The sequence below is a fragment of the Carassius auratus genome, unplaced genomic scaffold (genome assembly GCF_003368295.1).
Source record: "Carassius auratus strain Wakin unplaced genomic scaffold, ASM336829v1 scaf_tig00029486, whole genome shotgun sequence".
Lineage (NCBI taxonomy): Eukaryota > Metazoa > Chordata > Actinopteri > Cypriniformes > Cyprinidae > Carassius > Carassius auratus.
Genome location: NW_020525770.1, coordinates 2,196 through 27,722, shown reverse-complemented (window position 1 = coordinate 27,722; position 25,527 = coordinate 2,196). Strand labels below are relative to the sequence as shown.

Below are 25,527 nucleotides of genomic sequence, written 5' to 3'. Positions count from 1 at the left end.
GGAAACCCTGGTTCGGACAACTGACTGAGGTTCGGAAAGATGGAAATATGCTAAAGCTAAAAAAACAGGCTGAGCATGCTTGCGCTGATGCAGAAGGTTTAATCTCTTACCAGCAGAGACAAAGAAGATTCCAGCACTGAGGATGACATTGTGTCTGCTCCTGTAAAACTCACTGGCAGCCACACACAAACCTCCCATGAACAGAAGCCCAACGCTCATGATGGGGAAGATGCTGGACGCTCTCACTGCTCCTGAGGGAGATACAAGAAACCCAACCACATTAGTGTTACTATAAATAGTACAGAGGGAAACTCGCCATATAAAGAGAAAATATTTGAATGTGAATGACAGATCGTATTCAAAGGTCCATTTATGCTTATATTGATTATTTAGAAAACAGGGCATTGGGTGCTAGTTGGATGCAAACTGTACTAAAATAAACCATATACTGCATCTACGATGCAAACACCTGTCCACCAACTACTGTTTATCAGTGCACAACACACACATATGCCAAATATTATCCTTACAAAAAAAAAAAAAAAAATCAAAAGAAAAAATACTTTATGTAGTTGTGAATCTCTGTAAGTGGTAACATCTTAATTCACTTATTTTATTCAAGTAAAACTCACTATATGATCCTAGAGACCAACAAAAACTGGGTAGAAATACCTCCTTACAGTAATAATGTTTCTTTCTTGCTCAACAACATTTATTTGATCAAAAATTCAGCAAAACAGAAAAATTGTAAAATATTGTTACAATTTAAATTAACTGTTTGAGTATATTGTAAATTGTCATTTTATTCCTGCAACGGTAAAGCTGTACTTTCAGCATCATCTTCAGTGTCACATGATCCTTCAGAAATCATTAGCTGTATTTTCAGCATCATCTTCAGTGTCACATGATCCTTCAGAAATCATTAGCTGTATTTTCAGCATCATCTTCAGTGTCACATGATCCTTCAGAAATCATTCTGATATGCTGATTTGCTGCTGAAGAAACTTTCTTATCATCAGTTGAAAAAGTTGTGCTGCTTAATATATTTGTTGACACTTTTTTCAGGATCTTTTAAAGAATAGAAAGTTCATTAAGGATATAATTGTAAAAAAATTTATTGGTATTTTTTTTTTACATCCTCATTGTCACTTTTGGTCAATTTAATTCTTAGTGACCCCAAACTTTTGAATAAAAGTGTAGAGTCTGCTCCACAGTGTCATGCCTAAAATGGTCATTATGTACGAATATTTGTAATATGACACTCTGTGATAGTCTATTTACTTTAATTATATGCATAAATATATATGCCATACTTTGCTGTGTCGAAAACAAAATCAACCAAGACATTATACTCCTTTTATGTTCCACAGGAAAAAAGATGCCATGTTGGTGAATAGATGATGATGCCTTTTAGATTTACTGATACAATGGTGTTTTTTGGATTTATGGTGTAAATCAGACTCTCTCGTGAGAGGTATTTGGTCTAATACTCCAGAACTGGACACTTCATCCCGAGCGAGCCATCTGATGGTGCTCTGCAGAAAGAATGTCTCCTTGAAGCGCTGTGTTTAGTTACGTCTTCACAGATTTGAGCACTGCAACAGACAGCATCTGTCCGAAATGCTTCGTACTTCCTTCCAATTATTTGCGGACAGTTCTGGATCAGAAAACGCAGCACACACGGGGCTTCTCCGACTGGCTGAACTCCTTGCTCCTTCACTCTGCCTCAGATCAAGCCTGATCAGCCTCTTCAGAAATAGGATAAAAGCTAAAGGAGGGGCATCTGAGAGTGTCAGGATCAATGTCAATAGCCTAGTTGACTGCCCTTATCAGTACGCTATTGCTATGCATACCGCAGCACTGCAGCATTTGCCCTTCTGAGCGCCTTTCCTCTAAGAAATAAATATTTTGGGACAAGAGGGGCAAGACGAAAAACCAGTGAATGTGATAGGAAAATATGTCAGTTTAGCTTTTTCTGAAATGTAGCGTTTACATTATCCCTTACCCCAGTGCATCTACAAACTGACAGATATGTTTATATATACAACAAAACACTGATAGTTATGTTAACTATGTTGAATAGGAAAAGTATATACTGTAAAACAAATAAATATGCAGATGATCTGCTGTGGCGAGCCCTAAATGTCAGAATAAGTCAAATGAATGACAAAATTGTTTGTTTTCTCGCAGAACTACTGAAATCTCACCGTGTGACTGTGCTGAATGTCTTTGAATTGCAATTCATTAATTCCCTTTTTGTCATTCCAACAGGAATTTCAGTTAAATGGCCAATTCTCAAATGATGAATTCTGAAAAGTAACGGGCAAAAACCTTCGCTTTAACCATTTATGAAAATCTCTGATGACTTTAAATATAATTTGATCATTAAGCAGATGTGCAGCTCAACACATTCGTCAACGATCAGTTGGTAAGTTGTTTGGGAAGAAAACTGCACTATGGCTTTATTGTCTTTCTCTAACAAATGTCACTCTCCTTCCCTCCCCTTCATTTCTCTCTCCTCAGTGGATCAGCAGTCTCCCATGGCACACCTCATTAATATATTCATGCCCAGGGGAAGACAAAATACTCCTCCATCATCCAATTTTCCTGCCATCCTTGAAAAATGGATCAGTGGCCGAGCCGTGCTTAATTACAGTTAGAAATGGGAGATATTTATTGAGGAGGATTGTACAGAGCATTAGCATGCAACAAAAAGGATGACATCTGCGTTCTTGATGGGTCCAACGTCCCGCTGACAGGTAAGATCTACATAGGGTAAGACCTCTGTGGGATGACTGAAACATTTATTTGTGCTTGGCTTAGACTTTTCAGTTTGAAAACTGGACGGATGGGCCTCTCTGGTTAAGTCGAGGTTATCAACCTCATGAATCCCCTGGAGTCTGTGCGGTGGGCATTTTTATACACAAAGATGTGCAGGGCAGAATGTGATATGCCCATCTGAACTTGCACGCAGAGCATGTTAGGCCAGAGGACACAACCCTCTGCTTCAAACGAATAACAGAGAAATTAGAACAATGCTCATAGGGAAAAAACAGCCATCTCAAGGGCAACTAAAGTACGCCACGAGAGAGGCAGATAAAGATCGAGTGAATCAAAGGCAGAGAACAAAACAGAGAAGGGAAAAGCTTTTCAAATGCATTTAGCTTCAAAATCAGCTTTTTTATTTTTGCTCAGAAATGTATATTTTGTAGTGCTCCTAAATGTATTTCATTGCATTGTTCTGAACGACATGCCAATAGCACTATGAACAGGGCAGCAAATGAAGCTGTAAAACAGAGGACTTTCTTTCCCTTGAATTCTGGGTGGATGTCTGTGTCTGTGGCTTCTAGAATGCACAAACAGTCGACATGCCGACACCGATCATGTTAGACTTGCCCCCTGTGAAACTTTAGTCTGAGTTGTCTAGTGTAAATAGTTATTGGCAGAAACAGGTTTGTTGTTCACATGCAGTAAGATCTCACATCAGTCTCTCCATAAAGCTAAAGTGTGTGGAATCTTTGTAAATGGGATATTTCTTCCAAAAATAAAAAGTGTCATTCTGTCATTCCAAACCCATATGCTTTGTATTTTTTTTTAACAATTTTCACTGTATACACCTTTGCATTCAACAACAGCGCATAGCCACCAACTGAGAAAACAATGTGTATAAAAATATAAATTCCTATCTATTTTCTAAATGCAAGATACATCTGTGTATATTTTTCTTTTTGACGATTTTTGATTTTTAACTAAAATCACATAACTCAAACACCCCAAATGATCTCAGACCCCAAAACAAACCTCAGGAGGTGGTGTGAGTACCGCTCATTTTGGGTCCTTTCATGGTTCCATTGCATCCTCTTTGAACACCAAAAACAATAAGGTTAGATTAGTCACTTTTTGGTTCACTTCAACTAATTTGGGTTTGGTTAATTTAAAGGATTAGTTCACCCAAAAATGAGAATTCTGTTATTAATTACTCACCCTCGTGTCGTTCCAAACCTTTAAAGACCATTTTCAGAAGACAGTTTTAGATATTTTTGATGAAATCCAAGAGCCTTCTCACCCTCCATATACAGCAAAACAACTGGTACATTCAAGGCACAGAAAGGTAGTGAGAACACTGTTAAAATAGTCCATGTGACATCAGTGGTTCAACCTTAATTTTATGAAGCTACGAGAATGCTTTTTTAGAAAAAAAAAATAATAATAATTCTCTTGCAGTCAGTCTCTGCTGCCATCCATGAGAGTACCACAAAATAGTCCCCACTACATTTCTGTGCCTTGAACATGGTAGTTTCCTTGCTGTCAACGGAGGGACAGAAAGTTTTCTCACTACCTTTCTGTGCCTTGAATGTACCAGTTGTGTTGCTGTCTATGGAGGGTGAGAAGGCTCTTGGATTTCATCAAAAATATCTTAATTTGTGTTCTGAAGATGAACAATGGTCTTACAGGTTTGGCTCGACATGAGGGTGAGTGATTAATGACAACATTTTCATTTTGGGATGAACTGTGCCTTTATTGAGTGAAAGCCTACATCTCAATATCCCATGGAAAAAGAGAACTAAGTCACTGCCTTACATTTATTTATTTTACATATCAGAAACTCCTAGTATTTTCCGGTATGGTTAGCTTTTGCCCACACTTGACTTGAATATTCACCAAAAGTGTATATATATAATTAAAAAAAAACATTATTAATAATTGTTATGCGAATAACATTATAATTAATAATTGTACCTCTGAATGCCTATTACTGTAAAATGTCTAATTACTGATGGCCAGGGTGTATTTATGGGTCATTAGCAGTATTGTGAGCATTCCTTCTCCACACATATTTATTTAAATTAGGCTACACATGATTGATTTGGTTGCTTTTTGATAAATGCACATCACTGAGAAATCATTGCTACTTCCTTCATTTTTGCCTTTTTTCCTCACAGTTTTAATTGAACAGAGGGAAAATAAATTAATGAGGGTGGGCGAATGGCAGGGGATGAATAGAAATCATGAAATTAAAACAAATACAAAGTTTAAAAAAACAGCCACACCATCACAGAAGTTTTTTCAGTGATGTTCATTCATGCAAAATGATTCCTAAAGATGTTCTACTTCTGTGCACCACAGGACAAATAACAACGTACAGGTTTAAAACAACATGAGGTTGAGTAAATAATAACAAAAATTTTTTTGGTGAAGTACCCCTTTTTACATGTGACTGAGTCATAATCACAGGAATCCGGTAAATAATGTATTTGACACACAAGCAAAAACCCAAATGTAAGAACAAACATTTTCCAAGAATATGTACGAATTTACACAGGGGAACCAGTTAAAAAAGATGTCACTTAAATAGTACAACCAAACAGCTATGACAGTGTAAAGACTTGTGGGTAAGCATGATTTATCACTAAGCATAAACCATGACATGCTTGAATGCGTGCATCTACTTTGTTCAGCTTCAGTCACCAAGCAATTTCAAGACACGCTGCACCTAATCTATAAGATGGTAAAAAGTGTGGAGGTCATTGCAGAAACTGAAGAAACCAAGCAGGGCTAAACGAGAAAAATCCATCTGACCAATATGACCCTTCTCTATGCATATCATCAGTCTGGGTGATTGTGAAAGATTTGAGATGTGTGTGTGTGTGTGTGTGTATCTGTGACTGTGAGTGTGGGGGACTTGTACAGAGTTGTACAGTTGTGCTGCTTAATATTTTTGTGGAAAGCATATTTTTGAATGTTGTCCGAGTGTTTGTTGAGACCAATTTGGACCAATTTGTGGGACACACTAGGTGGGTATTTTTGCATTGACAAAATAACCAGCCAATTTTACCATCCCCCTGGCCTTACCTTGTAGGAACTTAGGGTGCTTTCACACCTGCCTCATTTAGTTCGGTTGAATCGTACCAGAGTTCGTTTCCCCCTTTGGTGCGGTTCGTTTGGGCAGGTGTGAAAGCAGCAATCACACTAGGGTGCGCACCAAAGGTGGACCATACAAGCGTACCGAGACCTGCTTGAAGAGGTGGTCTCGGTACGCTTTCAAACGAACTCTGGAGCGATTCGTTTTTGGTGAGAATGTGATCCGACCTCGAACAGACCCAACTGCAAAAAGTACTGATAATTTTTGGACTAAACCAGCTGCCGTAATCAGCTGCGCTGTGCATTATGGGATGAGGAAGTGTTTGTTGACAGTTTGCACTTTAGCATAGTGGCTTGTGGACAAACTTGGAGTAGTGGGGAGGTGTGGAGATTCATAGAAATTTGGTCTGATGACCATGAGCATGTCAGAGAGAGTTAAGAAGAATTAATGCACGCCTCCGTTTGAAGTTACGAGCGATGCCCGCTCGCCGTTTGCAGTGCATTAGAACGTTGTTTTCAAGCCGCATCCGCGCTTTGTTATAGAAATATATATTGCATATTGTGGTGTATACAAACAATGTTATAGATTATGGCCAGGGACAAAACCAGCCCGCACAGTTGTCTCTCCATAGTTGTGTTGTGTCTGGCTTTTCCTCTTATGTTGGAATTTTCCCGCACGTAAATTCTGACCAATCGAAAAGCAGTTTAGGAAATACATCATGGCCAATCAGTGATGTGGATGTTGTCATGTGACTGCATTTTGGTTCGTTTCAACTGTTTCGGACCAAAGCAATCAGTGTGGTGTGAAAAGGAACCAAAAGCTGAAAAATGCTACAATGTATAATTATTTGCCCTTGGTTCGGACCAAATGAACTGAACTAGAGATGTGAAAGCACCCTTAATGAGAACCAAAAGAAGCAAAAAGAGACACTTCCTCCCCCTTTATCTGCTGGTATCACTCTTAGATGGAGCTTTTGCATAAAATTGAGTGATTAACACTATATTTCAGCTCACATTTTGAAATATTTGTTTTGCCTTCTCTATATTTGATTATTTTCTCATCCAATTTATTTAAAATAGGTACCTTGCCTCCTCAGAGAAAACGCCCCTGATGTGTGTTGTTTGACAGACTTACGTAGTAAATACTCTGCTGCATCCTGCTCATAATCTGCATCCTCTGGAAAGTGGTCAATCTTCTTACAGACACCTCGAAATGTTCCTGCAGCCATGAAGAACAGAGAGAGAGGAGAGAGAGAGTCAAATACCATTAGTCGATTTTTTTTGCATGCATGTGATGGAGCGCATACAATTACAAACACACACACACACACACACACACTACAGAAGTCCATTTTATGTGTAATACAAAGGTAAACATGTCTTGGTGTGTTTATTTTGCAGTATTTTCTTATGCATTTATCAGGTCAGTGAGCACAGTACTAGTAAGCTGCTTGCTATGTGTATATGTGTGTGCGTATGTGCACGTATGCATGCCGTCTTGTGCATTCACTGACAACCCCTGTTCACTCGGCTGTGCGCTCAAGATGACAAATGAACAAAAATAACGCTTCTGCCCTCGGGTGTAACATGTGACCGGCTAATGAAGAGGTTTATCGTACCAAATACATGCGTCCTATGTAGGGGGAAACCATTCTGACACATCCTGTCATATTCTCCGCTGCATTAAAGGAGTACATAGCTCAAATGCTCGGTTTGTGTTTAGACTGTTTCCATTTTAAGCAATACTCATGTATCAGCTTCTCTGTAGCGAGTATCAATGCACAGTACTGTTAAAACTGTTCAAATGGATGTAATACAAGATGAATCCCCTCATTTTCTGCTCAGATATTTTTGTGCTTCCTGAAATCCCCTCAGTTTACATAATTTAACCTTTTATATTCTTTTGACATGCTCCTTGGACCAAATCATACCCATCTGGCGGATATTATTGAAACATTAAACCTCTGTTTTATCATTTATTTATCATTTATATTCTCAAATGTGTGACTGGGATCCATTCAGGCTCAGTTTGATCATAGCGAAACACACTGTGGAAAAATAGAATGAAATACATTGAAATATTATAAATTAATACAATCAAACTTAATAACTTGGAAATACATTAAATGGCGTCACAAAACAAATATAGATAGATAGATAGATAGATAGTTATCTTTTATCTCATTTTACAATTACATTCATTTCGCAATCCGTCCCTTTGCGCCACCTGGCGGTAGTTTCGCGAATTATTTTAACATGCAACTGAATTACAGTTACCACCGCGGTACTGCCGCGGCGGTACACGCAGCGGTAAGCCCCAGAAAGGCTGGCCACCTACTGTAGATAGATAGATAGATAGATAGATAGATAGATAGATAGATAGATAGATAGATAGATAGAATCTTACAATACAATTACAAAAGAAGACAGAGGACAGAATGACATTTCCAACATTTATCAACCAACATTTTGGATAAGAACTCTGAATGAATACTGAACAAACAGCACCTAATGAGGCCACATAGACAAACTTATGGTTTTCATGGCTCTGTGTTTGTTTCTGTGAAATGTTTTAGCCATTTTGTTTAAGAAAGAGAGAGAACAGGTCTCTGTGGTGGATGGTGAGGGCTTTCAATGATTCAGAGTGAATCAGGGCACTCGGGCTTCTTCAGAAATGCCCTCTGGCTCAGCCCGCAGCCCTCTCCCACCATCACTGTCTACAGGTGACCTGACAGACTGGCCACTCAAAGCCATTCAGCTCTATTCACTCCCTCAAACACACACACACACACGCCTGCTCATAACACAGAGATGGAGGGAGATCAGAAAACGAGTAGGCGATGAAGACTCGGAGAGAGGGACGGTTATTGTCATGGTGACTGTGACTGCTGTGACGTATTTATGCTTTGAGTGGGAAGGGCTTTAATGTGATGAGTCCTCGGATATAAAATAATGTGAATTTTGATAAGATCGAAAAAGCGCTATAAAACACCCCATGCATCAATGACTTCACCTAAAGGTTGCAACGTACAATAATAAAGAATTACGAAGTGTACCATTGTGGGTTTTTGGCACTTATGAACACCTCCTGTAACAAAGCACCACATTCACAGGTGGTTTTATATCACAATAATGAGTCATTTTAACAGTAATGCTATTAGTATGTATTACTATTATTATTATATATATATTTTTCTACAAATTCATTAATACAATTTTATGTTACATAACTGTAATAATAAATTTGTATAATTAAATATATGAAAAAACAATCTACGGTATAAAACATACTTAAAAGAGAGAAAAAAAACAGTAGTAAATTTGAAAAAAAGAATATTAAAAAAATCATCAGGAAATGGCAAGGTCATATTTCAAGCCAAATTTTAAAATTAAAATGAACTACATTTTGAATGTGCGCTTTTAACTAGGTATCTAAATGAGAACATTCCACAGACTTATGCTGTTTTTATGTATAGCTAATTATAAATACCACATACAAATACCTAGTTGTAACACACTCTGTAACCCTAACAGAACAGATAGCCTGCCAGGTAAATTTTCACAGTAATAATAATAATAATAATAAAATATTTATAAATGAAAGCTCTTTTGGGTACAAATCTGTCCCCAAAATATGATTAAGTAGATGCTCACTTACACACATAAGTGCCAGTTTCTAGCACTCCTCCCTATTGGAATGTCAACTGAAAGACAGTCATCTCATCTCGTATTTCAATAAATCACCTGTCCACTGGCCATGTGCACACTTATCTGTCTAGCGTAGTGTGAAGTACAACCAGGCCTCTCCATCCTCCAATGAGCTGCGTTGGATTACAGCGGCGCTAAAAGCATCATAAGACCCAGCAGCTGCTTTTACCAACAATCACTCAGATTTAGAGCTTGGCTGTTTGTCTCCATTTACATAACACAAACCTGCAGAATGACTGTGTGTTTGTCACAACTTCAGACGTGGACCTGTCAGAGAGCTTCACCGGAGGATGGGTGAATGCATTAGCGAGGAAGTATTTCATTATCTTTTTTCTCTGTGTTTTCTATCATTACAAACAGCCTGTGAATAAATAAAAAGAACACTGATGCTATTAGCCGAAAGCGTTCCCTGGAAAAACGCCTGCAAGGAATACTTTGCATTGGAAAGTAAAAGTCCTAATTTGGTTTCTATGCTGACAATGCAATGATTCAGAATAATCTGATTAGAAAACTAAAACGCTGTTTCCGTGAATTCACACACACACACACACACACACCCAAAAAGTTGAAACCTTTTAGTTCTTTTCAGTGTTGTCTGCAGCTGGACAGATTTGTCTTCATCACACTTTGAGGTCTCATTGACCCCTTTGTCTCAGGATCCTCTTAAAACAATTAGTCACATTTGAGTCTATGTTTCCCACTTTAAACGACTGGAGTACTCGTGATATCAATAGAGACGTTGAGAGAGAAATGGGAAAGCAAGTAGTTTACAGTCAATATGGAGGTAAATTCACCAGAGACGTGTTTTCAATTAAAGGCTACCTTTGTGTGGATTAGAAAACAACTCATCCGGTTGTGCTGATTTGAGCCTCTGGGTCTGAGTCCCGCGAGCCGCACCGACACACCTCCGGTCTGAATAATTCAACAGAGATCTCCTCAAAGGTGACAGCTTTGTTGGAGGAGACCAGCAAGATTAGGAACTGATGGAGATATTTTCCACTCGGCCCTCCCTTCATCCCCTCCTCTTGGATTGTGTAGCCAGTGCAGCTCTCTCGCCCATTCAGCGCATTGCTAACAGATAAAGCCACACTTTTATAAAAGGAAAAGGAGAAAGGAGGATGAATAGGGGCTTTAGTGTTGCCCTGAGCTTCGGCATTGTGGCTGTCCTCTCCTGGTCCTGTGTGGCCGGCGGTGGGTGAAGAGCTCTGCCGCTGGAGCTCCTCTGATAGCACACAGGCTGCTCTGATTGACACATGGTTAGTCACACTTCAGAGAAATACATGCTCAGCTTAATTTGCCTATGCATTCACCCTCAGCTTAAAGGGAACTTACAGTCAAAGTGTAAAGACTTCATTTGTGCTCAACCGAGCAGAAGTCAGCATTTCCATAAAATGACGATCTAGGCAGTCTCAAAGCCTTTCTTTTTGGCGTGTTGCACACGTGAAGAATATTGTCATTTCATTATACATCATTATAGCTGTGTTCCAAAATCTAGTGAGCTGCCTACCGTATCTAGTGTTTCAAGGCATTATACGTAGAGCACTACGGAGCAATTCACACAGAACATGCTTTTGTATTCCACTAAGCTATTGTTTTTCTATGTAAACGTGATAGAGAGACGTGTTTGACCACTACACTCGTGTCTCACGTTCAGAACTTCAACTTCAAGAAATGTGAATATTCATGACTATGAACAAGACTATTACTGATTCGTTTTTCTGTCGGGAGGACTTTCATTTGGGCTCACAGATAACGCCCATGCCTGAGCATGGACACACTCATTCTCAATATTTATTCGTTTTTAGTCTTTGTTTAACAGCTCTGCCAAATAAATGTGACAGAACTGTTAAACAATGAAAGTAATTGGTTTATGAAAAAGTATTATAGAGTTTGCCTTTCTATTAGCTGCAGAAAGACATGCAAATGCGATCATACGCTCTCTTATACCGTATGCGTACAGTAAATAACTATTTATTTGAACAAGTCTTTGAATATCTAATATCTAACACTTAAATCCACAAATCTTGTAAACCTTGGTAAATCCAGCTGCTGGATTCTTATACGTGTGCTCTGGTAGCCTGCATAAAATAGTCCTCATACTGATACATTGTCAAATTATTCATCTTTAATTTTGTAAATATTAGGGGAAATAAATCAAAATGTAAATGCATCTTTAAAGTGGATATAACACACACAGTTACTGCTAATCTCATGTGAATCCTATAGAGTAGTATTGCATCTTTCATATCTTCGAAGAGTCTTTAGTTTTATTAGATTTCTAAAAGCCAGTTACAGCTTTACGCTTCTCTCAGAAAGCAGTGGAGCTCCTGGAGGCGTGCTGTGGGCCGAGCTAAAGAGTCACAAGCATGCAGAGCTTTTGTGTAGCAATTGTCTGCAAGCTGTGACATCGCTTTAAATAAAACGGGAACAAAAACTTTATTGACTTAAATTAACTAGGGCTAAAATTCAGATCCAGCCATATATATTTGATCCAGAATCAGATCCCAAAGACTTCCATAACCTGAATAAAGCACGTTGATGGACGAGCTCTTGCTCTGGCTATGGTTGATGTGTATGCACACTCTTCCAACAGAAGTGCCCATTACAAGGAATCCCACCCTTTATGACGTCAAAAAAAAAAAAAAAAACACTTTCTGAAACTTATACAAACCTTGAAGGCATGTCTGTGCCAAAAAAAAACAAAAAAAAAAAAGTTTGTCATGCGTCCAACTCATTTTTTACGACTTTCATGATTTGCATGAGAATCGAACTCTTTATTAGTGTAAATAAGTTAGAATGCATGAAATGGCACATCTCCTTTAAATTAAATGGTCTAATACCTGATATATATCGGTAATCGGCCATTCTGTTCTCTAATATAAATATATATGACATTAGCCAAAAAAATGCATATCTGTATTGTTTCTGTACACTTGCTGTGTACTGTATATAAACTTCCATACTATACAGTAAGCGATAATATGAATAGAGTAGTATGGCCAAATTCATAGTATTCAAAAAACAAAAGTACCCGTATAGAGTACTCACTCGATGGACACTTTACTATCCCGATTGAATGAAAATAGGCTTTGAGTCAAAGCTTGACCTTGGGATTTCACCTGGAGATCATTTAAATGAAGATCCTGATTATTTTCCCCAGCCCTATGAATAGTGCTATTTGTGCATCATGCAGAGTTGTTCCACATAAGTCGCTTCACATTTGTGCTATCTTCAAAGGTAGCTATCTATGCAGGCTTTAAAAAGCAAGGCATCTCACTAGGTTTTGGAAAGAAGCTTAAAGCACATTTCCGTAGCCACACTGAAATTGAGCTAGAAATGGCTCGTGCCAGTCAGACTGTGACAGTAATCACTGCTCCGGCGACAACACTGCACCTTTCTGCTGCCTTTAATGACCTGTGTGTGTTTAATTTTGCAGGTAGAGTCTGAAAATTAAGGCCCAGCTTGCAGAGAGACTGATTGGCCTAATGGTTTTGACACGGTGAGTCATCCACGTTTATTAGGCATGGTTTTAATGATCCTCCACAGGGCACGATATCTCTGCACAATAATATTCCTACCAACACGAGAGACTCACTTACCAGCCTGCTAATTCAACTAAACATAACAAGGCAAGGAATGCTTTATTCGAGCTCTGCGATGAGCGGAGAGCGTCCATGTTAAATCATGTTTCTGGAGAATGGGGTAATAAATGTGCAATGTGACCTGTCCAAGACAACTGGGACGGGGCTGAAAGACTTCAAATTGTACAAGAGGCAATCTTCTTCCACTTGTGGCGTCGCATGCCCCCTCCTCTTTCCCGCTCGCAGTTAGCTACTTATTGCTGTTGTCTCAGCAGGGTCCAATAACTATTCTTGTTTGTTTAACTCGGCTACTTCTGCTCTGGTCTTTTCCATTAAATGGAGTCTTTTCAAACGACAGCACACTTCAGACGAGGGGTTGTGCAGCAGCTGATAGGCCGCCACTTCCTCAAGAACCACAGGGGCTCTGGAATATCTCTCAGGGGCTGAATAGTCTGAGCAATCCTGAGGGGTTCAGGTTTACATCACTCCAGGACAATATCTCTTGTTTTCCTTGCAGAAGTGTCATGCCCATTCAAACTGAGTGCCCCTTCGGAAGTAGATTATTGCAATGCAGTTTCCAATAAAAAAAATCATATTGTATTGTATTGTTTGTATCTTCGATAATTAAAATCATTTTTTTAAATAAATAAAAAATACAGTAAAAACAGTTTTATTGTGAAATATAAAATACCTGTTTTCAATTTGGAATATATTTTACAATTATTAAAAATATTAAAATGTATTTATGTGATGTCAAAGCTGATTTTTTAGCATCATTACTCTAGTCTTCAGTGTCACATGATCCTTCAGAAATCATTATAATATGCTGATTTGAAGCTCACGAAACATTTATTTTTATTGCTGAAATGTTGGAAACTTTCAACTGCTAACATACTTTTTTATTACTTTTTTTCCAGGATTGTAGGATTACCAGAAAGTTCTAAAGAACAGCATTCATTATTATGTTGTAACATTATAAATGCCTTTACTGACATCTAGCAATCACATTATTATTTACTGAATAAACGTAATAAATAATAAAAAACTAAATAAGATATCTTACCGGCCCCAAACTTTTTAACTGCTGTATATGTAAATGTATTTACTTTCATGCATCAGAAAAAAAATAGTCATACATATTTGGAAAGACATTGCATTTACATGCCAGAATGATCAATTTTAAGTGATAGTTCACCCCAAAAGTATAAAATTGTTTAGATAAGTAATTCATAATTTATTCACCTTCATGTCATTCCACACCTGTATGACTTTCTTTTCTGTTCTGTATAAAATAAAATAAAAATACATTTGGATGTTTAATTTTGATTTTTCAGATGTATTTGAAATAATAAAGGTCATGTGTATAAGGACATGAGGGTGAGTGATGACATAATTTACTTTCTAATTTTAATTTGGGTTAGTTACCCTTTTAAATATTCTTAAAACAATTATAAAAACACCAGTCATGCATGAGAAACTGACCCAAATTTGACCTGAAATTCACTAGTTTGATGGGATGCAAACTGCTAACTCACCCCAGCACAGCCAAAGTGCTTTGACAGACGAATGACAATATTCATGTAAAGTGGGCTGCCCTCCCTATTTGTAATTCATTTAGAGCATCTTGTCAAAGACAGAGCTCATAAATATTTGGGCTTACTGCACATGACAGCAGAACCATGAAAGTGAGCACATTTTGTGTGGGGGGTAAATCCTAAAAGGGCATATGTTTGGGCGATAAACATTTGCCCGACACCATAAGATCCTGATCTGAAGGATGAGGAGCGTTCTGCTACTTATGCGAGGGATTCAAAGCCAGCTGGTACGTACACGTGAGTCCAACAGCAGCCAATGCTGACGCTGTGATTGCTGTGAAAGCACTTTTTTTCTGACACACATCGGATGGCCTTCATCTCATGGCTATTCTTCAGAGTCAACATGCTTGATTTAGTTTTCCATGAAAAGGAGGAAGCTGTCTGTGCAAGCCAGCTAAAGGTTCCTGCCAGCCCCTTCTCCACAGAGAGGTCTCCTCAGGCGTGGGCCAACATTGAGTTTAATGGACTTATTTGGCTTGTTAACACTCAGCGATGCCCGTATTCACGCAGAGGTGAAGTCCACACACACACACACACGCACATCAATATTCAGTTCTAGCCCTCCCTGATCCCTTTGCTTTGCCACTATCCCTAATAAAATACATATCATACAGGAGCTCAGGAACAGCGCTGGACATCTACATGAAATGTGCCAAAAACTGTTCCACATGAGTGGATGCAAGCGAGTAAACAACCGGGGCTTAAGGGAGATAACGGCACTTAATAACAGGGGAGGAACACGGCTTTTTCAGCAGGCTTCCTAATCACAATACACCAGGAGATCGCAGAAACACAAGACGGATAGCTCATAAAAGCAGGGACACAACCATAACTATTGTTCGGCGGTGAGCTTATGAAACCCCGCAGGTGGACATGCTGCAGATATTGAAGACACTTACTCATTGCCAAAGCCATAATAATTCTTGCGGTGACTTGTGTGGACGGGCCGGTGTAGGTGCTGCTTTGAAGGGCTATGGCGATACTATTAAGCTTTAAGTGCGTTAAGACAAACCCCCTAGAGGCCAGCACAATCAGTGCTTGCCCAAGGAGTGTGAAAGTCTGTCTGACACCGCGAAGGACCTTGGGACTGCTGGACTTATATTGTTGTTAGTGTCAGCCAAAGCTCAGTATTTAGATGTGTGGGCTTCAGCTACGGGCACTTGAACAGTACAGTACATCCCAGGGGTTGAAACTAGAAACATAACTTCAATTTTTATATGAAGGTCACATAAAAACTATCACGGAAAGTTTTTACAAGTGCCTTCTTGTAGATTTGATTGTTCTTCTCATGTCCCTAACCTAGTTGTAAAGTTTTGTAAAGTTTTGATAAAACAGAGGTCTTTGTTTTGTCGTACATCTAAGTGAAACAAATAAATAAAAAGAAAAAAATGTAGGGCGGGACTTTGTTTTATCCATCAGCTGTCGATTGGATGAAGGCAGATCTGAATGTGAGCTTGCAATCTTCTGTAAGAAAGTGGCTTGGAAAAAATGACCTGCAGATACGGCACTAGAGAGAAGTCTGTTGTTTCACTGGAAGGTCAAGTGTGTGTGTGTGTGTGTGTGTGCGTGCGTGAAAAACAGGAAGAGATAATCAGTTTCTCAGCCTTAATAATTTGATGAGCTAATAATTATTTGAATGGCTCATAATCATTAAACGGACAAAATTAAAATGATATACTATATATAAACACACACACACAAAAATAAAAGCACTAAAAATGATTAAATTTAGGCATCCCAACAAAAACAAATATTCCTATTTTTTTTTTTTGTGCTAAAAATCACATTTAACAGTATTAAATTATTTAAAGATGAACTTTAAGAGAGCGTTTGATGACAAAGGTAATCAACATGTAAAAATGGTGTAAACAAGTCGTCAATGTAAAATAATACAATAATACATTGTATTACCTGTTTAACACCGTAAAGCTGCTTTGACACAATCTGACACAATCTGGGAAGTCATGGCCTCATGGTTAGAGAGTTGGACTCACAGTCGAAATTGTACAGCGCTCTCTCCACCTTTAATAACACAACTTAGGTGCCCTTGAGCAAGGCATCGAACCCCCAACTGCTCCCCGGGCGCCGCAGCATAAATGGCTGCCCACTGCTCCGGGTGTGTGTTCACGGTTTGTGTGTGTTCACTGCTGTGTGTGTGTGCACTTTGGATGGCTTAAAAGCAGAGCATGAATTCTGAGTATGGGTCACCATACTTGGCTGTATGTCACGTCACACATTCACACATCTGTATTGCTAAAAAAGTACTATATAAATAAAGATGACTTGACTAAATACCCTTGGCTGATACTAATAACTTAAAAAGTCTTTATACTGTTTATCAGCTGATAATTTATCACACATCCCACTATTTTCCAAAAGTTTTTATATACTTAGAAAACAGGAACAAGCATACTTGCAGTGATGAAGTCTAATAGAAACAATGTCTTATGAGCACCACTTCATAATGTCTATCAAACTATGCAAAAAGTGTGAAAAATATTGATTAATGCATTCAAACACTTAGCCTTTATGAGTGAAAAAAAAGTGACAATACTAGTGGCAGAGCAAATGGGCCGCACACACAAAGACGGATTGCCAGCAACACATTCTCAGAAGCCCTGTTATCACCTAAATCAACACTCATTGAAAAGTGTTTGCACAAACAGATTTTTCAGGCCCGCTTTCTCTTGGCACCCTGTCCCTCTTGTCGATATAGTACAGTCTCTTACTTTATTCCACCCTCTCCCTTTCACTGTAACCGATATGAAATCCATCCTAGCCCTGGCACTTCATCTCAAGCCAATGTGAGCCACTCAGTATCTCTGGCAGGTCTGTATGAATATGTGTGTGTATTTATGTACTGTATACAGCAGGCACGTGTCCAAAAGAGAGTGTTTCGGGTCAGCAGAGGGCCTGACGACATCCATAAAACTATATCACGCTCCTTAGTGAATGTCTTTCGAATAACAGCACATATAAAATATAGAATCCCTCCTCCTTGTTGAAAACCCAGTTATGGGTGACCAATCTTTGATATGGGATGTCTAACTTTTGAGACTAATTAACCCAAAGCGAAGACTAGTTAACCCTAAAATGAATTCTCGTAAAATCTGGCGCAGCCCCGTATGTATCCACAGGACTCGGGCCGGCCGTGTTATCTCTGGTCGCTGAGCCTCTGAGATGGGGAGGAGACATGGGGAGCTATTTTTGCAAGCTTAACCAATGCTGTTAGAGGATCTATCAAGAGTAATTTGCCTCACAAAGGTCATCGCAGCCAGGGGGCAGAGGCAGCATCACAGGCAGGAGCCTGGAACAGCAGTGACTCACTATGGTCCACATTCTCCTGCCGGCTTCACAGGACGCCATGTACCCACCACATCAAATCAACACACTGTCACGGAGGGATAAACTACCATCAATACTCTATTGATTTTGCATGGCATTAGATATTAATACACCAGTTTGCTAAACATCGCATGGTTTCAGAAGCCCAGTCTGTACAAAACTGTGCTCTTTTGCAGTTTGTCACAGTGCATGGTGGGCACACTGTACTTTTAGTAATTCCTTGTACTCAAAAAACAGTGAGGTCCTCGAGTTTCCCATCACATATACATACAAGATAATACACTGGAATAGACAATGTGTCACTAAATGAGCATGCGAACGTTTTCACTAACAAATCAGGATTCATCAATAACTTTCATACTGAAATGTATTCTTAATTTACCAAGAAAATGTAGGAGCAACTGAAACCACATGCATCTAATAAAGTTTAGACTTTGGAATAATTCATATTTTATGTTTTTGAAAGAAGTCTCTTATATGCTGGAAAATACTGAATTTATTTGATTCAAAATATAAAAAATAAAATAAAAATAATAACAATTTTGTGAAATATTAATATTTTATGAAATGTGATTTATTTCTAAAGCTCATTTCAGTAGTCATTACCCCAGTCCTCAGTGTCACATGATCAATCAGAAAATATTATAATATGCTAAAATGGTGTACAATTATTAATACATTTTCTTATTTTTAATGTTGAATTTTAATTATTTGTATTTTTTTCCACATAGAATAATCTACACAAATACTAATGAATGAGACCCAATGATCTATGGAATAAACGATTCTGATTGGTCATTCGGCAGTCAGATATTTCTTAGTATTTGCCATTGTCCATCTCTTATTCAAAGGCTGATTGCTTCGTTAATTGAAATGAACTAAAGCACAAGTTCAATTTTCAAATCATTTCAACTCTAATCAATATTTAATCTTGATTTATTTGATGGGTATAGCTGTGTTATAAGTTGGATAATGTAAAGTTGGTTGGCCATTATCACAAAAAATAGACCCCAGCTCAAGGCAGAGTACATTATCACATGTATACTTCACCAGAAAGAATAGTCTGCTAACTTGTCGTCATTTAAAATCAGGAAGTCTCTTCACATTCCCCCATAAGTCTTTCCACAAAGACGTATGGAGCTCATGTCAGTGGCACTAAATGAAAATGGTGAAAGCATATCTGACTGTTATACTGACTGGGCTTCAACACAAAGAAACATTCATTATTAATTTCTTCTGCTCATTCAATTTGCCACCAAGAAAAAAAAAAAACATTCTGCTAGCGTATAGATAAAAAGTGTATTTCAACAATGTACTGCAAAGTGCTGACAAGTTTCTTCCATTACCACTGCCATAATAAATGAAGTCCACTGTAGCCGTGTGTATTAGCCCAACCTTTTGTTCCCAGTCTAACAGCCCTCACTCGCACCTTCAGTGCACATTAAAAAGGCAAAAACACGGGCCGGATTCCTGCGAAGTGTCCCGAGTGGCAGTGTAAGTGCTTATGAAGTAGTATGTACACATCCCAATGAGCCAGTCGCACTGTCCGTTTAACAATATGTGCACTCATGCATGTGCATCTCTCCATGCACGTTTGACACATGTTTGAGGAGCTGTGTGACGGCCGTTTCTGTTTCTCCAAAGCTTACATGAACAAGGGGAGGAGGAGGAGGATGGAAAGCAGGGTTGAGGATGGGGGAAGGTATGGAGATAGAGCAGTGGGCCTATCTCGCAGGCGGGAGCGGCTGGTTTCCAAGGAGATGTGTGTGCGTGATGAGAGTGTATGAGACAGGCTTTGCTTGGGTGCACACTTGGAAGGAAGAGCCCCTCTTCATCACTCCCTGCTTTGCCTCTCTCTCCCCCCTCCTTACCTCAGTTCCCAGGTCATCATTTACCCTGAGCACGGCCAAACCGTTCCCATGAGGTCCACCTGCACTTGAGGACGTACTGCATTAATCTTACACCTCCATTCAGAATATGAACCCGTGTTAAATTCCACCGGAGCGGTCAATTATTACTACGTACATAACCGCTAATGCGTCTCCCTATGATGACATGCAACGCAACACGCCATATATTTAACCCTCATCTTCTGTTTGGGAGGCCTTGAGGCCAATTTAATAGCGTGAAAATTATACTTCATATTAAAGGATCGGGCCGATACTTCATGCCTTTTCCTAATCTTCTGAGAATTGATTATGAACACAATTTTAACTTAGGCTTCAAAAATTCTCCTCTGAAAAATGTTACATCATTTCTGTTTGGGTCTCACAGACCCAAGATATAAAACAAGATTAAATGTAATGGATTTCCACATGCTCAGTTCTCTGACACTATACAGATAAACTCCTGCCAGCTGTTTATTTGATTTGTTTTGATATATATTTATTTATTAGAATTACTGGAATTAATAAAAGTCACATATCTAAAAGTGCATGTCTACTTTATGATAAAACAGATGGTTAAAGCTCCAAAATGATCTGCTGGCTGGGTTTTTCATTAGATTAGAGGAGCATATTAAAATAATTCTGAAAGGTTCATTTTGAAATTACTGTTATTATACAATACCAGTAAGATTTTTTAAGTTGCACGTCTCTTATGCTTACTGCATTCACTTAATGAAAAATAAAGTAAAAACAGTAATACTGAGAAATATTATTACAGTTTGAAACTCTTTTCTACTTTAATGTATTTTAAAATGTAGTTTGTGATGGTAAAGCTGAATTTTCGTCTTCAGTGTCACATTATCTTTCAGAAATTATTCAAATATGCTGGTTATTCTAATATGCTAATATGCTCAAGAAACATTTCTTATAACCTCTTATTAGCATTTTTTTTTTAAATTATTTTTCGGAAAACCATGATGTTTGATATTTTTTGGGCACCTTAGATCAATAAAAAGTTCAAAAGAACAAAAAAACATTTTTTTGTTTGTAACACACATTTAAAATTTACCATCGCGATCAAAGTCTTTCTGAAAAAGCAAAAGTAAAAACAAATCTTACTGAGCCTTTAACTTTTGAACAGTAAATCATGGCGTCTTTGTAACCCCATACATAAAAAAACCATAAAGGATAATCTGGAAAAGAACAGGGCTAATAAAGACATGCCTTTTGGTAACTGTGTGTTTCGATGAAAAATGTGAGCAGTGAATCACATTCTCATGCTGATTCATATCATTCATATGAATTGTAATGGTCTGATATGATGTTTGCTTTAAACACATGACTGTACCATTTAAACTGTAATTATGTGGTAAGAACCATGATCTTAAGCGGCCCATCAAATCCAAGTCACACTTTATTTCACAGCTTTTCCAGGAAGTCTCGATCAGAGCTGCTGTTTAGACCTCCTGCAGAGACACAGCCATTTACATATCGGCACACAGAGCTGTCCTTGATGAACTCCCCCAGAGGGTTTAACACACCTGGCTGCTGGACATGTAAGATAGTTTGACTTGACAGACTATTGAAAACATGAACACAAACTTACACTCCTTCTCTAACACTAATGTTTGCACACATGTCTATTCAATAATAAGCCCTGGCACACCTGTACAGTTTTATTCCTCAGTGCAAACAGCTCTCTTCTGATGCTTTAACCTTAAATCTATTATGAATCTTAACTATGAAAAGTAATAGTTCACAGGAACGCAAAAAAACTCAAAAGTTCTGTCATCATTTACTCATGTCATTCCAAACATGTATGATTTTCTTTATGGAACATAAAAAAATAAGATATTTTGAGAAATGTCTGTTTTTTTTTTTTTTTTGCAAGTCAATGAAAGTCCATAGGGTCTGAAAAGGGCTGCAGAGAAACTTTGAATTCATGGACAAAAACAAAATTGTTCTTGATGATATCTTTTGTGTGTGTGTGTGTGTGTGTGGGTGTTCAGCTAAAAAATTACTTGAGAGTGTGTAAATGAAATGATAACAGAATTTACATTTTTTGGTGAACTATCATTTCAAACACAAGACCAATATTCACAGAGAGGCCCAATCTCTTCAAAAACAATACTGGAAGTCAACGTGTATAAGGGAAATATTTTAAAAGTCAATTTGAATTGGTTTCACAACCCTTTTCATCTTCATAATTCAACACATTTCTGATCAAGAAAGACTATTTGATGATGATTAAAACTTGATTTTATCAACTGAGAATTAATTGGATTGTGAAAAGACATTATCAAATAGGTTGCATGGCCCGACGTCATCAAAACAGGAAAGTCGTTTCCATTAAGAGTAAGTAATGATATTTTAATTCAAGATTACAAAGGCCAATATTTTTTTTTACGATGAGATAAGACCAGAAATGTGAAAGTAAAAAGGGTCAGTGTTGGTAGCATGTTGATTTTAAATAACATCAACAGGCAAAGCAAAGCCGTCATGCATGAAGTGATGTGGAGAGAAGAGGGCTGAAGAGCAGCACACTCTTGAAGGTTATATTCAGAGAGCAGTCATGTAGTCTTGTCCAGCAAAAGGCCTCATTATTACCTTCCTCAAAGATTTATGTACAGACGAGCCTAGAACATGTCTCAGGGTGATAGGTTTCTAGGTTTTGATGGATCAATCCCTCATTGATATTAAGCAAATAAATCATAAGAATGTTTTTGAGATTTAAAGTGGTGGATCAAATATGGCTGTTTGGTATCTGTGCACTGAGTGACAGTGACATACACTTCAATTAAATTAATACTGAAAAGTCAATCACTGGATTTGTGTAATCTGCCATGGCCACATCTATTGGACTGCGCCCATCCCTTTCAATTAAAGATGAGGATCTTCCCATCACACTGCAGTCATGTCACCTCTCTGCGTTCCCTGGGGCAGGAGATTAATCAAAGTTTGAAAAGACATTATGAAGTACATTATTTCGCTCCCAGTCAAGCAGTGTCCAGGGCTGCCAAAACCTAAACTGCCTGGAATTAAAATGAATCCATCCAGAGGACAAAGGCAAGGAAAGCGAGGGAAGATAAGGAGGAAAACGAGGAAAACCGAGGAAGAGGATAAGCAAAAGGAACAAGCCATCATCATACAGTATGTTGGGGGTATAGGTGTACATTTGAAGAACAGGGTATGTTTTTAAACTCCACAGGGTGTTTTGTTGAGCTCACTGTAGTTGTGTAAGGCTGGAGGCTTCCTGTTTGAATTGACTTTGATTTCCCCTCAAAAAGCCTTTTAAAGCTGCTTTGTGTGTGAGGTGAGACAACAGTCTGTTCAGAGCATCTTGACTGACATAACGGACGGGCTGATTACAGCTTTATGAGCGAATACACTGCACCCCAAAAATACATATTTTCATCATTTTAAGGCTTCTACAATCTTTCCTTTAAGGGACGGGTTTATTTATGTTATCTGTATTGGTAACATTATTGCAATGACACTAACAGCATTAGCCAATTATTCTGTTCCGTGTCAACAGCTTGTAATACTGAGACATTTATACTTCACAGAACAGAGTGCTTTTATTGAACTGCAATACACGGTAATCAATATGATTGCCCATCTTATTTTGAATTGACATTTGAGTAGGCTAATTAGGACAATTTAGCCCTGATCTATTGGTCATATGACAGCTGCAAAATCATGCTGCCTGGGTAAAAGACTCGATTTGTGAAAAAATCATTTAAACCGTTATGACTGAACTAAATACTATAGTATAAAAATACATTCTGGTGATAGACTAAGATTAGTAGTGCTTTCAATGTGACACATTAAATAATCCTCAGTCAGGATAGAATGAACACAAGTGTGTAGGCTTTTTGTTACAAAATAACGGTTCTTTACTGGCATCAATGGTTCCCAAAGAACCTTCACCATCCATGGAACCTTTACATTCCACAAAATGTTCCGTACAGTGGAAAAAGGTTCTTTAGATTATTCAAATGTTCTTAACACTAAGAAAAAGAAACATGGTTCTTTTAATAACTTGTCAACAAGGTATAGATAGATAGATAGATAGATAGATAGATAGATAGATAGATAGATAGATAGATAGATAGATCCTTAGACTTTCCGAGGCACACGAACTCTCTTGCTTACCTTCTAGACAGCAGGTTCTCCACAGTCCGGAGTGGGTCATGACTTCCTCGTTCTTCCTGCTCGTCTCGTTCTCGTTATTACTTTTGGCCCGGCACACTCCTCGTGAGTACAGCCAGTAGTCCGTTCCCACAGCGATAGTCATCAGCTGAACGCGGCGAACGCGCCCACCGTGGTTGATCAGCATTTGGACTCCTCTGTCACACATCAACATTTTGCCTCATTTCAGGATGGGGAGTCAAAACAGGGTTCTTAGCGTGTCTCCTAAAACCCCCTAACCTGCCTGGTGCGCGGACTCCATGCTCCGACCGACTTCAGAAGCCCATACCATTATTATGTGCTGATTTGTGGTGGGTCGAGACTGTGGCAGTCGCTGTTGCTGCTTCTCAAGTTCCGTGAGAAACCTCACAGTGTTTCCATCGCTCAAGCGGAGAGCTATTTGTCTGTCATTCTGGGGTTGAGAAAAAACTGTTACCGACGAACAGTCTCTCATCAGCCCCACAGCATTTGGCAAGGCAGAAAACTAAACGAATGACAATATGTTTCCCCTGTGACTTCACAAGAACATCTCTGTTTCCCGAAGACGGCAATAAACCAGTGTTTTTGCACAGAGAGTATGTTTCAAAAATACTGTCCTTTGTTAATCCAGCGGGAAAAATACCTTCGTTCAACGGATGCATCCGGCATTTTTCTCTAAAACACCGGGAGGAGTAAAATATCCCACTTCATGATCAGCTTGTGTCTTTCCAAAATTCCCCTTCAGATCTGGCGAATCTAAAGCAAATTTCATTTGATTATATGTGGAGCAGCATGTTAAGAAGGCACTGATCCTTTAAATGAACAGAATCCCAGCGCTTGTGATTGCTGTCAACGGTGATGCTGGTCTCCGCGAATGTGTCTCACAGCAATGACAGCTCCCACGTTCCTCGCGAATCCGCTCGTTTGAAACACCGCCCACAGAGGGAGCGGAGCGGCGCGCGCGGGCTGCTCTGCGCGCTGCTGAATTGGACGAAGCCTCGCGTGTGTTAATCTCCGAGTTTCTCCCCGCACAGCGCCCCTGGCTCAACCAATTGTGCTACTTAAGGCCTTCATATGCAAAGATATGGGAAAGAAGCGATGCATGAAAAATCAGACCCTGGAGAACAGGAACGTCCTGTACAGAGCCACAGGACAGTTTCGATGATTTCCTCCATGGATATCTTCACATGGGGAAAATTCCGGAGAGTTTTATACATCACTAAATTCATAGCTGATGACAGTACAATCATAAGTTGCATGCTTTTTATTGAATGGGTTTTTGAATTGGGTCAGGAACCACAAAAAATTAAACAAAAATAAATAAATACAATTCAGATTCTGTTGTTCTAAAGATAATCTAGCCCTACAGCGCGAAATGTA

General features: G+C 38.7%; 1 protein-coding gene across 1 annotated transcript in view; it reads right to left on the bottom strand.

Annotated features, from left to right (window-relative positions):
* Positions 1 to 24,774, bottom strand: part of LOC113079849 (voltage-dependent calcium channel gamma-3 subunit-like) — a 29,763-nt gene extending 4,989 nt beyond the window's left edge. The window contains exons 1-3 of the mRNA XM_026252073.1: positions 24,133 to 24,774; positions 6,998 to 7,081; positions 111 to 251 (exon numbers count right to left, since the gene is read on the bottom strand). Of these exons, the coding sequence (XP_026107858.1) occupies positions 111 to 251; positions 6,998 to 7,081; positions 24,133 to 24,343 (436 nt within the window). The 5' untranslated portion in view covers positions 24,344 to 24,774. The remainder of the gene's footprint in view (positions 1 to 110; positions 252 to 6,997; positions 7,082 to 24,132) is intronic.
* Between the last annotated feature and the right edge of the window lie 753 nt (positions 24,775 to 25,527).